Source organism: Cucurbita pepo, chromosome 4 (genome assembly GCF_057944985.1).
Source record: "Cucurbita pepo subsp. pepo isolate OVF chromosome 4, ASM5794498v1, whole genome shotgun sequence".
Lineage (NCBI taxonomy): Eukaryota > Viridiplantae > Streptophyta > Magnoliopsida > Cucurbitales > Cucurbitaceae > Cucurbita > Cucurbita pepo.
This window is the reverse complement of record NC_141801.1, coordinates 11,212,817-11,230,392: the sequence shown is the minus strand read 5'-3', so window position 1 is coordinate 11,230,392 and position 17,576 is coordinate 11,212,817. Positions and strand designations below refer to the sequence as shown.

At 31.0% G+C, this 17,576-nt stretch overlaps 2 protein-coding genes across 2 annotated transcripts; both read left to right on the top strand.

Moving 5' to 3' along the window:
• The first annotated feature begins 4,113 nt into the window (after window positions 1-4,113).
• LOC111793892 (GTP-binding nuclear protein Ran-3) lies at window positions 4,114-6,648 on the top strand. The gene is made up of 8 exons (XM_023675959.2): window positions 4,114-4,262; window positions 4,373-4,442; window positions 5,091-5,147; window positions 5,263-5,380; window positions 5,710-5,799; window positions 5,908-6,087; window positions 6,180-6,257; window positions 6,347-6,648. Exons 1-8 carry the CDS (start codon window positions 4,260-4,262, stop codon window positions 6,414-6,416), a joined length of 666 nt encoding a protein of 221 aa, XP_023531727.1. The 5' UTR covers window positions 4,114-4,259; the 3' UTR covers window positions 6,417-6,648.
• Window positions 6,649-7,505: 857 nt separating this feature from the next.
• On the top strand, window positions 7,506-10,098 carry LOC111793890 (GTP-binding nuclear protein Ran-3). The gene is made up of 8 exons (XM_023675958.2): window positions 7,506-7,646; window positions 7,757-7,826; window positions 8,465-8,521; window positions 8,633-8,750; window positions 9,104-9,193; window positions 9,287-9,466; window positions 9,561-9,638; window positions 9,732-10,098. The coding sequence occupies exons 1-8, from the start codon at window positions 7,644-7,646 to the stop codon at window positions 9,799-9,801; spliced, it is 666 nt and encodes a 221-aa protein (XP_023531726.1). The 5' UTR covers window positions 7,506-7,643; the 3' UTR covers window positions 9,802-10,098.
• Window positions 10,099-17,576: the final 7,478 nt, after the last annotated feature.

The window sequence follows — 17,576 nt, the reverse complement described above, 5'->3', positions numbered from 1 at the left end:
AATCAAACTACAAAAGGAAATAAATAAGAAATATATAATATTCATAAAATAAAATATTATTTTCTTTCCAAACGTAAAGTCAACGTACACTGAACACTTCCCTATAAATTCACTTCCGCAATTCTCTGTCCCTTTTTTCAATGGGAATGCCCAACGTTATAGAATATTTTTAGTTGTTTTTTTATTACCATTTTTTTAAAAATTGTCTCATTTCATAATTATTTGGTTGTGTAATTTTTAAATTAATTTTTTCTTGAAATATATCAATAATTAATTATATAGAAAATTTAATACTTTAAATTTTGAGACTGAATAAATACAAATTTAGCGTAGATATAACCATTCATGCTCAAAATTTGAATTAAGATTTAGTAGTTATGTGCTCCAGCATTCTCCTTAGCTCCTACGACGTGGTCACATTATTTCTAGCATGTTTTGCTCCGCTCATAAGAATCGTAGGAAAATTACTGAAAAGAATGAACATTTTATTAGCCTAAGTAGTGACTCTCAATTTCTTCAGGCATTTCTTAATTATTTTATTCTCAAGATCGCTCTCATTCGTATATATTTTCGATTCATTCATATATCCTTAATTTAGTCTTGTATTACAATAATATAATTTTTCTTAGTAAATTTAATATATATATATATATAAAATACCTTATATGACACGATACCACAAAAGTTTGTATATTTTGTTTAAACTCCCCAATTTATGGTTGTTTCTTTTATTCCCTTTGAAGTGAAATTAGATTCTTTCTCGTGATTCAATAAGAGCTGAGATCATATTTAATTCTCAATAATCATTAAGAGTTTTCGGGTTATATAACAAACTCTTATTCTCACGAACGTAAATTGAGATCAACTTAATTTTTATAATTTTGAAAAAGTTAAAATTTTGTTTTTATTATTTTCAGGGTTATATTCAAATTGGTAGAAACTTACTAAATTTTTGTTTATTCACGTATAGTTTAATAATTAAAATAATTTTATTTTTTAAAAGAATTAGAAAATTTAAATGATTTTTGTGTAGGTAGTTCGTGAGGTAAGATTCTAAAATTATGGGGGTAGAATGTAATATTCTAAAAAAGAAAGGTAAGAAGCACAAATTAAAATGAAGTTGAAGTTCAATATGTCAAAAAAGGTGTTGCCTAAATTATTCGAGAACTATGTAAAGAGGACTTTGTGTTTATCATTTTTAAATTCCTTTTGGAGATAATAACGTCTGTGAATTTCATTTTAAGAGGAAAATAATAATAATAATAATAATAATAAAAAAGTTGCGTATAATAATATTCTCTTAATTTCACTTTTTTTTTTTAAACCTTTTCTCAACTTTTTTAGTATTTAACGTTTAAGATAATAACGTCTGTGAATTTCATTAGATGATAATATTCTCCGTTTTATTTTTAAATTATTTATATATATTAAAATCTCAAAATTTTTAAACAAATTTATAGTAAATTATGAAAAGAGATTTTTGTATATATATATTTTTTTAAAAAAGATTAAAAATATTTCACATTTATAACTGATATTAATGATATGTTATGACTAGTGAAATTTCACACTCTAATCAAATTGTTCGGGTCAACAATCTCTATTCAAATTGCTCGGGTCAACCACCCACCTAACTCAAAATTTTGATTTAGTTTGCCGATTTCTTGGACTCAAATTAGGTAAATGAAAAAAAAAAAAAAAAAAAAGGAAAAATCAAATGAATTACCAAACATTCAAAATCCTCTCATTTATTTATTTATTTATGTATTTGGGTTCTTTCATTAATGACAATTTCGAGGAAATTTCTCGATAATTTGGCTATCTTTTCTCCTACTAAATAAAACCCCATATTTTTAGGCATTTAAATAAATTTTTGCAATTCGTCAAAACTCTTTATTTAAGTCATTAGAGACTGCCTTATATTATAATGACACGAGTCTCATATTTAGAAAAAAAATAATAATATAATTATCGTATCATAATCTATATTAAATTTATTACACCTTTTCTTAGAAAAGTCTAGTAAAAATTGTACCATTAAAATTTTTTAATCTACGGGCAGATGAATTTTCTATATTTTTCTTTTCATATTTAAAAAACTATTTCCAATATTTTTATTACAGAAAAAGTAGTAACATATTCGTGATGAGATCACATTAATTTCACGTATAAAAAAAATAATACATAATATTTTAATTTGAGACGTGATCACGTCAATGTTGAACAAGCATGGAACGATATTTCAAAACCCTTTGAATAATAAATGATTTAGAGGTCGACCAACTACTACTACTAACTTTTTGAATTATGAGTAATTTAATTACTTGAAAGTTCTTCCTTTGTACCGATTAATGAGCATTTTTAAACTAATGAGGATTTTGGTGTCCCATTTTGATTTGATTTGATGGGTCCCAAAAACCCTATTGTTTTGTCAATTTAAATAAATCAATTATGCGAAGAAATGCAAATAATGCAAAGAATCATGTCTGTTGAATGACACTAAAGTTTATTATTAATTACACGTAAGGTCTATTTATACTAAGGTACATGTGATTGTAATTTAATATATATCTTTAATCATATGCTTATTTTTTTTATTTATAAATTTTGGTTTCTATATCTGCCATTCAATTATTTGTGTTAATTTGCTTTATTCTAATGGCTTACATGAACTGATTTTGGTTTCCCATATGGAATTAGATTCTAATTATATGTAAGAAATTGATGATTGAGGAGCCCAAAACCCTGAACCCCTATTTAGAATAAAATTCTCTTGACTTTTTAGTCGATAATACATATTTTATTTCAGATGAGTTATGTTCATATTGGTGCTACATTTTAAAGTATTATTTGATCATTAGAATTATACTATTTCTTAACATAAGATCAATTACAAAAATGATAGGCTTAACTGGGAATTCATAAGAACAGAACAGAAAAGAAATCGCTTTCAATACATTTTGTTACGTTACGTCTTCATTTCTTCTTCCAATATCATTGGATAGCATGACGTTGGATTAACTTAACTGAGAGAGCCGTGTTATGGGTGACCTTATTACATAGTTCAGAGACCACTTATGTATGTGATACAAGTGAACATGTACAGAAGAATTGTCGTAAAGTTTCGTTGTTTGTTCTATCACCAACCTTATCTATGTTTCTACGATGACTCGAGAACGCACTCATTCTTTAATTGTAGAGGGAGTTTTAAATTGCGAGATACCATTACGAACTAAACCTCATGTGAAACTTAATCCATAAAATTGGAATTGAATTGAATAATGAACCATGCATATTCTCACTATTCATTGGAACATGATATGTGGGCTATGTTTGTTTATATGCCTAAGCTTTTTAGAAGCAATATGAGAGGTTAAGGACAAAAGTAGTCCAAACTATTTAAAATAATATTAATATAATATAATAAGTGGAAATAAAATTGCCACCTTTCATATGAAATTGTTGTGTATTAATTGTAAATTAAGTAGTGCCTTGAACCCACATTACATCAACATTAGGGTTTGATTTTATTTTCCTTTTCTTATGATAAAAATATAATATATGGTCTAAAGTTTGACATTTTCCCTAAAAGACCTTTTGATGAACCAAAAGGCCAAACAAACAAACATTTTAAAATATTTTGGTATTTTTCTAATTAATTTGATTATTATCAACTTCCCATTTCATTGCAAAAATCCTCTGAAAAGATGTCGACGACAGGGGAGACCCACTTATGCAGTGATGGTGATTTTATCATGAATGAATGATGACGCCATTTAGGGGACATTGAATTGTTTCCTTTCCTCCTAACGTTAAACGGCGTCGTTTGGATTTTGGAACTATGCCACCTACTTCTTGAATCCCATAACTTGGAAAAAAAAAGGCTTATTTATGTAAATTATCTTTTTATATGTAATATGAGAACCGGCCCAACACGCCATTTGCACTAAAAGCCCACAATAAATATGGGCTTGTGTATTTAATGGGCCTGAATTGGGCTTTTCCGTAATTTATAGGAATATGTCTTAAATTTTCTTTCTAGTCGTATATTTCGAAATTAATATGAAAATAGACCACTTTTCAAATTCAAAAAACTCAAAAGATTCGATTCAATGAAGAAAAGCAACGGTGGAGTGTGATCCGACTGCAAATCCGACGGTCAAGAGAATAGCGTCAGTTCAAAGCCAGTAGTCGCTTACCCTATAAACCCTCCTTCTCCACCACTCACAATTATTTTAAACCTAAATCGCCAAATTCCAATGGTGAGTAGTCTCTTTTAGTCTCATTTTGATGATCTGTTTTCGATCTGGTTACATTTCTTAATATCTTTTGATTTTTGTTTGTTGCTTCCATTTTGTGGTGAATTTCTTAGGCTTTGCCGAACCAGCAGACTGTTGATTATCCGAGTTTCAAGCTTGTCATTGTTGGTGATGGTGGCACGGGTATATTCTGTTTTCTGAATTTTCCTTTTAGAAATGTATCATATCTTGTGCTGATTGGAATATAGCATTTTGGAGAAAAGTGATATTTTATAGGTAGTGGTACTAGTTTGAGCTTAGAGTGAGAAGAACAGAGCTTAGAATCTGAAACTATGTTAGTGCATGTGATTTGAATAAAGATTGCCTGAGCCTGGGGATTGGGTTCTTGTTCCGAGAAGAAAACTTGTCTATGATTTATTAGGGTTTTAAATTTTAGTTAGTACTCCAAACTCGAAAGGTATTCAAGATACATTATTTGAAGTGCATTATTAAAACCCACATAAACCTCTGTATTTTCTTGGCTGAGATCATATAAACAGGAAAATCGTCCTTCTTCGTTGTTTCATGTTTGCTATTAAAACTTGAAAATCCATGACATTGCCTCGTGATCGAGGATGATAAAACGGGAACTTGCACATAAATAGAAAAAACGAAGAGAAAAAGAAATCAAGAGACTAGTGAATTAGATCACCGGATCCCCTTAATCCAGGTGGATATCAATTGCTAGTATCGGTTCTATTTATAGGATCTTCAATAAAGATGGATCCCTCCAATACTTGATAGGACTTGAAATTACAAGTATGACTGAATTGGTTACCTTTTGTTGTTCAGGAAAAACAACATTTGTGAAAAGACATGTCACAGGAGAGTTTGAAAAGAAATACGAACGTAAGTATTTTTGCAATTTTTTGTCCATTGAAAGGTTTTTTTTTTTTTTTCCTAAATAAACAAACAACTTGTATAGTTATGAACTCAATCTTTCTATTGTTTCTTATGAACGTAGCAACCATTGGCGTGGAGGTGCACCCATTGGACTTCTTCACAAACTGTGGAAAAATTAGATTTTACTGCTGGGACACTGCTGGGCAGGAGAAGTTTGGTGGTTTACGGGATGGCTACTAGTAAGTTAAAGAATTAGCTCTTTTATTCTTTCGGGTGTTTTTTATATGGTCACAAGTTCTAGATTCCCATCTATACTCTGTTGAACGATTTCCTCATTTTTTGGAAGGAGTCTCCTTCGATAATCATTTTCCCTCTTAAGTTGTACCATATTCTTATGTAATATTATTGAATTTTCATTATTCTCTTGTACATTTGATCTGTTAGATTATGTTTTGTTGATGGCCTTTTGGTCTCTTTGAGTCTTCGATTATGTGGTATTAGTTTTGTTTTGATTTCAATTTCCTCCTATCATTGTAAGTCCTAATTCTATGTCAATCCATGGTTACAGCATCCACGGGCAATGTGCAATAATCATGTTCGATGTTACTGCCAGATTGACATACAAAAATGTTCCTACATGGCACCGTGATCTATGCAGGTGATTTTACATTTATTTGTGCACAACTCCTGCATATGAATGAATTGTTACATAGTCATGACACCCTTCTAGAAGTTGCTTATCATTTGATGAGATGTTAACTTGCAGGGTATGTGAGAACATTCCCATTGTTCTTTGTGGAAACAAGGTCGATGTGAAGAATAGGCAGGTGAAGGCGAAGCAAGTCACGTTCCACAGGAAGAAAAACCTACAGTACTATGAAATTTCTGCAAAGAGTAACTACAACTTTGAAAAACCATTCCTGTACTTGGCCAGGAAGTTGGCTGGGTAACCCCATTTCCCTGTTTGAATTACTTTTTTCTCTAATATGTGAGCTTCCATAAAAATCGACTTCCTTATCTTGTGTAATGGCGGTACAGGGATGCGAACATTCATTTCGTGGAGTCTCCAGCTCTTGCTCCTCCGGAAGTACAAATTGACTTGGCTATTCAGCAACAGTGAGACTTTCTCATCCTCAGTCTATGACTAATGAAACCATTCACATTCGTTCGAGGCATTCATTCACATGCTGCTTGTTTTTGTGCAGGCATGAAGCTGAGTTGGCAGCTGCTGCCAGTCAACCTCTCCCGGATGACGACGACGACGCTTTCGAGTAAAAGTGGTGAATCATCTGGTGATGATGCTCTTTGCAAATCTATTTTCCCCGGGGATTATGAAAACAGAAGTTGTGGTGTTGGGGTTGGGGTTGGGGTTGGTTCCTGTTGGTGAGTTTTTGTCTACAGAAAGCCATATGGCCTCCGGTGAAAGCTGCTGATTATGCAGAATTTTTCTTTATCGAGTGTTGGTTCCACTATTTGATTTGTGTTAATTGTTTCCTTTCTTCGTTTCTCCATCGAACAACCTCCATCGGACTTACTTGGACATGGGCTAGATTTCATCACAGAAATTGTTATGTTTGTGCACACTATATAAGGTTTCAATTATATGAAGAAAAAAAATTAACGTAAATTACAAATAATAATAATAACAACAATAATAAATAAATAAAAATAGACACATTTACTGCATTTTTCTTATTTTTAAAATTTGGGAGAAAATATATATATTTTTTTTGGGTGATTTTGAGCTAATTTTAAATAAAAAAATAATAATCAAAGTTAAAATTATAAAGACCTAATCTTCAACTTTCTATATATTTGGTAAGCCATTAAACTTTCAATCTTATGAAATAAGTTGAGTTTTGTTTCTGTGTTTAGTCGTTAATTTATTTCATTTTAAAAAAGTTATTTAACTATTTGGCACTACCTTAAAATTTTAAGGTGTTATTAAAAATAAATTCAATTTTATAATAAATTAATCTATTAATTTTAAAAAATGTTGAATATGCCAAAAACTTAGTAGATAGAATTAAATGTATAATGTCTTATTAGACATATTTTAAAATTTAAAGTTAATGATCAAATAAAATTTATCTGTAAAAGTCAAAATTATTATTAATTTCTAAGTATTAAATTGATATTATCATTAATTTAAAGTTTTAATTGTTTAGGAATATAAATTAATTTTTAACAAAGAAAAAAAACGATTAAAAGATTGTATAACTAACCATATCAAATAGTTTTAAATTCGTATCCAGTTGAAATCTACGGTTGTTTCATTAAATAAATAAATATATTTATAAAAAAAATTCTAGAAGGTACCTTCACGAGAGGGAAAAGCGACGGTGCAGATGATATAGATTGACAATCCAACGGCCAAGAAAGTAGCGTCATTCCAAAGCCAGTAGGGGTTTACCTTATAAACCCCAAACGGGTGTGAGACCTAAAACGCCGATACCCGCTCATTTCTTATTTCTCTCGCTTCCGAACTCTCCAAGCGCTTCAATGGTGAGTCTCTCTTCTTCTTCTTCCAGTGCGATGATCGTTCTCAGTTCGATGGTTTAGTCATCGATCTTGAATTTCAGTTTGTTAATTATACTTTCTTGCGAATTTTGTAGGCTTTGCCGAATCAGAAGACTGTTGATTATCCGAGCTTCAAGCTTGTGCTTGTTGGCGATGGTGGCACTGGTAATCCTTCATCCCGGATTTTATTTTACAATAGTTGTTTTTTACGTATTGTTATATGTATTACATCGTGAGAGATGGTTACTAAAGCGATGCATTAGGGAAAGTGGCCATTGTTTGAAATTGATGCGAAACGAAAGAAACTTGTTTATAATTCGTGAGCTGATGAAGTGTCGGGAAATAACAATTGATCTGCAGGCGAATTAGAGAATAGATAGAGAGAGATGTATGGGTGATCAAGCACAATTTCTTAGTTTTTTATTTATTTTTATCTAGTTTGGTATGGTTATCTCTGTTTAGTGCGACGATATATGTTCTGCAAGATCTATGTGAGTTTAATTGAAATCACATGAGTCTTATGTTTTTTTTTGGCAGTATTATTTCCGGAATACGGCTGTTTTTTTTTTTTTTTTTTTTCATGTGTTGTTTGTCTGTCTTTTCGTTCTCTCAACTCACACATTACTGTCACTTTGTCTGGTATTCATGAGATCTCAACGGTATCATACAAATTAGAAGAAATCGTGAAGGAAGAAAGACATAAGAGAAATCATACATTGCGATGGAAGATGAATTCTTTTCAATGATTGTTAATGCCGAAATATTTAGTGCCTAATTGACTTCTGTGCATATTCTTTGACCAGGAAAGACCACTTTTGTGAAGAGACATGTCACTGGGGAGTTTGAAAAGAAATATGAACGTAAGCATTTCACCAACTTGTTTACAATTTGATGGTTTATTCTATTGATTGTGTTGTCTAGATATTTTATTTTCTACTGTATTCAATCTTCCGTTGTTGTAATGAAACCAGCTACCATTGGCGTGGAGGTGCACCCACTGGACTTCTTCACGAACTGTGGAAAAATTAGATTTTACTGCTGGGACACTGCTGGGCAAGAGAAGTTTGGTGGTTTGCGTGATGGTTACTAGTAAGTTGTAGTTGAGAATTAGAGCTTTAATTCATTTCTAGAGTTCTTATAATTATTTATCTTTCGAGGATATGTCTTTCCTATTTATTCCCAACTTGTATTGGAACTTATATAACAACTTGAATATAGTTCATTTTGTAATTTTGCTGAATTTTGAATATTCTACTGTGCGGCAGATCTAATACATTTATGTATCTTGATATCCTGTTTTTTGAACTGCTCTGAGCATTTTCTGTTTTCTAATGATGCATTGCTAGATGTAATATTTTTTCCATTTCCCCTTGTGAACTTCTGAATCAACATTCCTCCCATCATCGAGATTTCTAATTTAATGTTTGTGTACATGATTGCAGCATCCATGGGCAATGTGCGATCATCATGTTTGACGTTACTGCCAGATTGACATACAAAAACGTTCCTACATGGCACCGTGATCTTTGCAGGTTACTTAACGTTTGTTTTTGTACATAATTGTTCCATTTCATGGCACCCTCCTGGAGCAAACTTACAATAACGATTTTTCTGTTGAATTGCAGGGTGTGTGAGAATATTCCAATTGTTCTTTGTGGAAACAAGGTTGATGTGAAGAATAGGCAGGTTAAGGCCAAGCAGGTCACATTCCACAGGAAGAAAAACTTACAGTACTATGAAATATCTGCAAAGAGTAATTACAACTTTGAGAAACCATTCTTGTACCTGGCCAGGAAGTTAGCTGGGTAAATTCAATAGCCTGGTTGTTCTACTATTATCTTTAAAATGTTTGTTCATTCATGACAAGTGGTTTCCTTTTCTTGTGGTTCTTTCATGTAGGGATGCTAACATTCACTTTGTGGAATCTCCTGCCCTTGCTCCTCCAGAAGTACAAATTGACTTGGCCGTTCAGCAGCAGTAAGACCTTATCACAACTCATAACCAATGAACCATTGACATTCTTGTGAGTAATATCCACATTCACCATATATTTGGCTTGTTTTCTTGCAGGCATGAAGCGGAGTTGGCTGCAGCTGCCAGTCAACCCCTGCCAGATGATGACGATGACGCATTTGAGTAAAGACGTGGTTTGATCAACTGGTGATGCTGTTCTTTACCAGATATCTTTACTTTCTCATTTTCCCTCGAGTGAAATTGTTGCTAGGATTGACTGACAGGAGGCAATAGGTGGGCTGGATGTGGGTATTGATAGAGATTTTGAGTTTTGTTGAAAACGTCAAGTTTTCCCGGAACAAGAAAGAATTTGGTGTTGATGATTTTGTTTTCTGTGAGCGAGTTGTGTATCGATTAATGTAACCGCGTGGACTGAAAGTTACATTATTTGGGTTTGAGTTGATTTAATTCCTTTCTTCCACCATATTCTGCATTCTTGGGATGGCTAGAATATTGAATCAAGTTATCAGTCTCCATTGAAAAGTCTAAATTATAATATCAAGTGAAATATTTAATAATTTTTGTTACATTCTAATATTTAATTGTTTAGTAGTAATGAGGTTGATCTTCTGGTGATGCTCTCTTTCATCTCTTTAGCTGATCTTCTGTTGTGCCTCTATTAAGAGCGACAGAAGCCAACACAGGTGTTGTGGATAGACTAAAATTTCGTAGACATCAAGGTTTTCTTTTTCTCTTTAGCTGATCTTTTGTATCGATTAATAGGCACATGGCCACCATTTAAGTTTATTATGAACAACTTCATTCAATGCTACTCTGTTTTATTAAACTCTTAACGCAACCTGTTTAGCATTTCTGGAGTTCTTTTGCGGGTAATCTGATGTCCATAGGCATGGCTATAAAATAGTTAGTGGCAGATTACATATATCCAAGCTTCTAATCTCGTCTTAAGAAGGGTTTCAGTTGGAAAAAGACATAAATGATAGTAAAACTCCAAGAATTGATGACTAATGGCATCTCCTATAATAGGACATTTTAAGTCTATAGGGTGTTGATAAGATTTTTCTAAAACGTCATATGCTCAAGAAACTATATACCATGAAAACGGTAAAGGAAAGCAATAAGGTTTTTGATATGCGGCCGTGAACAAAACGCCTTGAACGTGTGCTGCAACTTGGGCCTAACCCATATATGAGCTGGGTGAATAGGCATTTCTGATGGGCCAAGTAGCCCAGCAGCAAAGTTGTGACACTCAAATTAAAACTTCCAGCTCCCAATGATGAAGCATGAAGCCACAGACATTTGACTGGTTGAAAAACAAATACAACATTTGAAGCTCTCAAATTAGTGTTCATAAATAAAGCTTAAGTTAATAGGTGACAGCATGGAGTGGCCCATCTCACGCGGCCTTAGTTGTTGCAAAATGAAGTAGTTAGTTGTCTTTCAATTCTTCCTTCTATTTCCCATCGCATAAGGACTTGTCTCTATCCATGTCGGTCTCAACAGAACACTCTCCATTTCACTTGGACTATGCTCCAACGAGAATCCATTAAATCATATTCTCTGTTTTCTATTTCCTTAAAGAAATCCCACAGTAACAAAGAATTTAAGTTTCAATCTCACCCAAAAGTAAGACATGCCGGCATGTCTACCAAATGTGGGGCTGCTTTTAAAACCTCTCTTCAATGGGGGGCGCCGGGGCCTGCTTTTGTACCTGAATATCACCCCAACTAACCTCTCCATCCAACACCAAGAGATCAAGTGCCTTTTTCACTGTTGGGGGTTCATTGTCTCAGCTCCGCTACAATGTGGCTGACAGTTATGCATCGATCCTTAATTTATATTAATCTTATTAGCTTCAAACTCCCTAGCCCTTCAACAGTTATGATTCATGAATTATGGAAAAGAAAGTGTGGGGAATTGTTAGTAATTAAAAAGACTGCGACTTTACAGAACCCATGAAACCCCATCATGTGAAGCTACGAAAAAACAGAGACCCCAAATGAATTTAGATGAAAAAAATGGAATTGGTGGGGCAAGGAAGCATAATCGAGCAATGAAAATGGAGTGCAGGCTGTATTTCATGTAAACTCCAAACAGGACATGTTCTGTAAAACCACCATGTTTCTCCTCTAAGCTCATACGATGAGAAGCATCAAATTCCTGTCGTTGTCTCTGCTATTTCCCCCAATAAGCTACCCACACCGATGCAAGATCCGACCTATTCTGCTACTCAACTTCGATTGCTACTGTCCTGTTCTTGGAATGATTATGGTTTGTTTTCCATGTATGAATGAAAACCCATTTTGGTTGAAAAAGGACAGAAAGACACGGTTTTAATTAGAGGAAGAATTCCAAAATTTAGCACAATTTGTTGCTTGCTTTTCTTCCTCCCTCAGGGTTTCTTGCTTACATTTGAATTCTCCAATGTTGTGAAAAGAAAGTGATATGAAAATTACATTAGAAAAAAAAAAGAAGGGTTTGTTTCGTTTGTCACAGCATATTAATGAAGAGAGTGGGAAGAAGGAGATGATGTTCATAGATGACAGTGAAAGCCTGAAATTCAGAGAGAGACAGAGAGAGAGAGACAGATTTTAACTGAAAAAGTGAAAACAGAGGGGGAGAGAGAGGCTCCAATTCCAATGGAAGATGTTTGGGAATAGTACGGATAAATTCATTTCTCTCTCTCTTTCCTTTATTTTCTTTAAAAATCTCACATAAAAAAACATCACTGGTGTCAGAGTTTGTTATGTTTGGTACCAAAAAAAAAAAAAAAAAAAAAATACAATCTATCTATATATATATATTTTTTTATTTATATATTTAGACTAAATTAATAATAATACCTATTTAACTTAGATATTATCTAAAAGTTAACCTTAAACTTAAAAAAAAAAAAAACTTTGGATTATTAATATTTTGTTCAAATAAAACTTCAAAATGTTTTAAAAGATACCCTTCTAAGTTTAAAGAGGGTTAAATTTTTTTTATTGAATTTTCAAAACTCCATTAATTTCTTTAAGCTTCTCCTTAAAAACTTCAAAAAAAAAAACCTTTAAATTAGCTTGTAAAACCTTCAAAATGTTTTATTGTTTTTAAGCTTTTCTAAAATTTTAAAATATAGTATGAATGATAAATGTACTTGTAAAAGATGTTGAGTATTAATAAAAAAAAAAAAAAAATTAAGTTTAATGATATTTTTGAAATTATATTAAAAATTTAAGATTATTTTTGTAAGCCAAATAACAAGGGTAATAGCAATTTGCACGAGTTAGGAGGTTTTTTTTTTTTTTTTTATTATTAATTTTGTCTATTCGTACTTAAGAACATGAGAGTTAGAATTTTTCTCACCAGCATCGGTTGTAATCTTAGTTAGTTTTCGTGAAATAATATCATGGATGGTCAATTACCAAAAAAACGATAGATATTTGGTTATATTAACGACAGAGAATATCTCTAATTATCTAGGAATTGCATTCTATTCCATCATCATACTAATTTTATATCATACATTAAATTTAAACACAAAAATTTGTAAAAAATAAATAGGAGAAAGTTAATAGGGATCGAGTAGAATCTTGATTAATATGTTTTATGATTTGGAAGATATTATATATATATATATAAAAAGAAAAAAAAAAAAGGAGAGAGGGAACAAAAATGTTTTGGTGTTTGTAGGTCTGCCACTTTTTGAAATCAGAATTAAAAGAGGAATAGCTTTTTAATTATTATTTAATATTTAATTAATGAATATGTTTTTGGCCCACTTGCTTTTTCTAGCTCTTTCATGCCTACCTTAGCTTAGATTAGGTTCCCTACAATCAATTAATTATTTAATTAATAAATTAATTCTTTAATCTTCATAATTATTAAAAAAATCTTTATTATCTTTTCGAATCCCTCCTGCTTTCTAAAGCTAAATAAAGCTCCCAACCATTTATCCTCTCTTTCATTTGACCAAATTATGACTTTGTTTCTACTAACATTACATCCATAATATTATTCAATTAAACCCAACATTCTTAATATTTGTAGAATAGTAATTGTGAGGAAAATAAAATTTAAAAAAAAAAAAAAAAAAAAAAAAAAACAATGATTGGTGGTAGAAGGGTAGTTAAGTCATAAGGAGAAAGAAAACAAGGATCTGCTGCATCTGCCAAACCATTGGGTTGATGTAACTAAACACTTTCTGATTTCGACCTCCATACTCAATCATTGGATGACACGTGTCTTGACGTGATTTGACGTCCCTCTTTCACTTCTCTTATTATTATTATTATTATTATCATTATCTATTAAACAAAAAAAAAAAAATAATAATAAAGAAAAACCATTTACACATAATAAACTACTGGTCACACCGTTGCTACCGTTTATTCTCTGTCACCATTTTCATACCCAAAATAATAATAATAATAATAAATTATATATTTTTTAACTATAAACTTTCTACTTAGTCTTTCAATTTTGTTTTAATTTTTTTAAATAAAAAAGAATCCAAAAAGTATATGACAAGGGACTTTGGGCTAAAAACGACAATTTCAAATCATTTCATTAAAAAGTTTCTTTGTATATATATATATATATATAATAAAAATAAAAATAAAAAAGTGATGAAATTGGGGTGAAGATGTGAAGGCTAAAATCCAGAATTGATGTAACTACACAATATGGATTTGTGAAGAAGAGGGTATTGCCAAAGATGCCCAAATGTCACATTCTCACAGTGGTCAAACAATATTTGTTTTTTACTTCAAAAAATAATAATAAATTAAATATAATCCAACCAAATCTCAAAATTACATGATTGTCCCAATGAAAGAATTTATTAGGTGCCAAATTGCGCATGCTCTCTCTGTGTGTGTAATCAATAAATAAATCAAATAAATAAATAAAAGATTATGATATGCACATAATTACATGGATGAAAAATTAATTATATAGTCTCTTTATTTTGAATATCTAAGTCAACCAATTATTATTATTTTTTTTTTTTAAATATGAGGCATACCCTCCATACTTGCACCATCCCATTTTATTTTATTCTATTAAAAAAATGCATGCTCTTATTATTACTATTATTATTGTTGTTGTTTTTTAGTTTTGAAAATTTAATTTTTTGATACACATAAGCCAGGAAAATATGGCCAAATAAACAAACTTATCCAATTGACTTTTACAAAAAAAGGTGAAATTGAATGAAAATTTCCAATAAATACAAGAGCTACCCCCTTTTATATATACAGACAAAATAAATGGATGATGATTTAAATGGTTTGTATTATAAATAAATAATTTATTTAGAGATTAGTAGTAGTAGTACATCATGAACGGCAGGCTTTTTTTGGTTGGATTCTTTTGGTCATTTTCGATAACTCCATCACTTCTTAGGTTCTTACTTTTGTCCTTTCTCTTTTTTTATGTTATAACCAAAAGAAAAATTAGGGTTGTGTATTGAGAAAAGAGTTGTTTGTTTCGTTTCGGTGTGGTTCGAGATGAGATATTGCGTTGACGAAGAAAGGCCATGGTTTGTAGAAGGAGGTTAGATATGTTGGGGTGGTAAAAAGTTGGGAGACACGAGATGGACCCATTATGTCTGAGGTGTATTGAGACATAGTTGAGGGGTGGATGACTGGTTGTGGGTACCCATTGTTGGGTCAACTAAAGCATATTTCCCCATTAAAGCCTCACAAACAAACTCTTACATACACACACCATTGTTCCCATGTGCACAAATTTAAGAGCAACATTCCAAAACGACAACTTCCTTTTTGCTTCTCTTTCTCTCTTCCTTTCTTTCCCCATGATCATGTTTTTGGAACAACAAATACGTTTCAGACACACACACATTTCTTTAAAACTTAAGATGTGAGATCTCATATCGATTAGAGAGAGTAACGAGTGTCAACAAGGATGTTGGGCCCTGAATAAGAGTGGATTGTGAGATCCCACATCGCTTGTAGAGAGAAAATGAATGTCAGCGAGGATGTTAGGTCTCAAAGAGAGGTGAATTGAGATATCTCACATTGGTTGGAGAGGGATCGAAACATCCTCCTTCTAACAAATGCGTTTTAAAAAGCTGATGATTCTGGTGCACATAAGTTGGGTCATTTGGCTTCTTTTGTGTGGCAGCTTGTGCCTGATGTGTGGTAGTTTGTCATTTGGCACCCACTCACCCAAACAACAAATAATAAAGGATCCATCTTTATATCTTCCTTTCATTTTATTTGAGATCACTTTTAAGGAATCCTTTTTTCTATCCATTTGAGTTAGAAATTATGAAACTCGGCAATAATATGATATTATTCACTGGATTCTTCAAACAGTCTCATAGCAACAGAGATAGTCAATGCGGGACTACTCCTCTCAATAATTCTTAACACTCTCCATCATTTAACTATCAACAAAGATAGAATTAGTCCGACACAAAATTAAAAGTGTTTGATTTCTTTCCTTACGTGTTATTCAAAAATAACTCTATAAAATTTATTTTTTAAATTACCCTTTTCATTCTAAAGTTTAATTTTGCTTTTCTAAATGAATTATTTTATCTGTGTAACATTAAAAGATTAATCGATAGAAAGTCAGATGGTGCGAAATAGTGACTAGATAAATATAATTTAATAAAATTATTTATTTTTATATTGCTATAAAAAAATTAAATTTTATCTTTATACTTCAGTTTATTAATTTTAACGGCATTGATGTAAGGTCAACGTCAAAGTTTTTCAACGATTTTTTTCTTTTTCTTTTCTTTTTTTTTTTTTTAAAAGAAAGGATAAAATTTGAACAATTATAAAAGTAGAAAAAATGTACAATTTATTGCAAAATATTTGACAAATGCTTCTCCCTTCCCCTACGGCCTTGTGTCCACCTAAATATCTTTGGAATTAGGCATTAAAAAAAAAAAAAAAAAAAAGTATTTGTATTTTTCACTTATAAATGTGGAAAAAATGTCAGCTTACTTATGAATCGAATATATATATATACGCTAGCGATTTTATCTTTAGTTTTTAATAAGAGTGAAATTTAGTTTCACAAATTAAATTTAGAAAATATATTTTAATTAAACTTTTAATTTTGAAGAATTTATCCCTAAACTAAAATATACAAATATGGTATCAATTAAATTACTCGTTTTTGTTATATTTACATTGATATTGTTTGGTTTACATATTCTATATATAGGACCAAGAATTTAATATTGAACAACATAACCATAGCTAACTAAATCCTTTCTACAATTACTAAATTTAGATAATTAACAAAATAAAAGCAATAATTTGAAAATTTCCCTACAAAATCACTAATTTTATTATTTCATTCTTTCCATAAAAATGTATATTTAAATTGGCAATAATATAAATCAAATGATTAGACAGCCTATAAAAAAAAAAAAATTAACTTCGTCTTTAATATTTTAAAATTCCACTTTTGATTTATTTAAAAAAACTAGAAAATAATTTTGCAGAAAATTGGTAAATTTTAATATTACAATAATAATATAGATATTAGTATCACTTATTGTTAAGTCACATCACGGTTGATACAAGATTTTAATACGAATAAATAGTTTCTAAAAAAATCAATAAAATTAAAAAAAAAAAAAAGCCCAATGGCAAAATCTAATCCCATCAATGAATTTTTTTTTTTTTTTTTTCCTTTTTTCAGGTGGGTGCACTCATAATAGAATAATAATAATAATAATAGAGAAGAAAAAAAAAAAGACAAGAGTAGTATAAACAAAGTATATATATTATTATAATACAAATGGAGAAAAAAAAAAAGAAAAAGAAAAAAGAAAAAGAAAAATTTATTTGTTTTGTTTGGGTGATTCGCATAGATTTGCAATTGCGGGCCCCTAAGGCGTTGGGCTTTGTTGCTGCTTCCCTCTCTCTCTCTCTCTCTCTCTCATGCTTTGTGTTTATTTATTTAAATCCCACG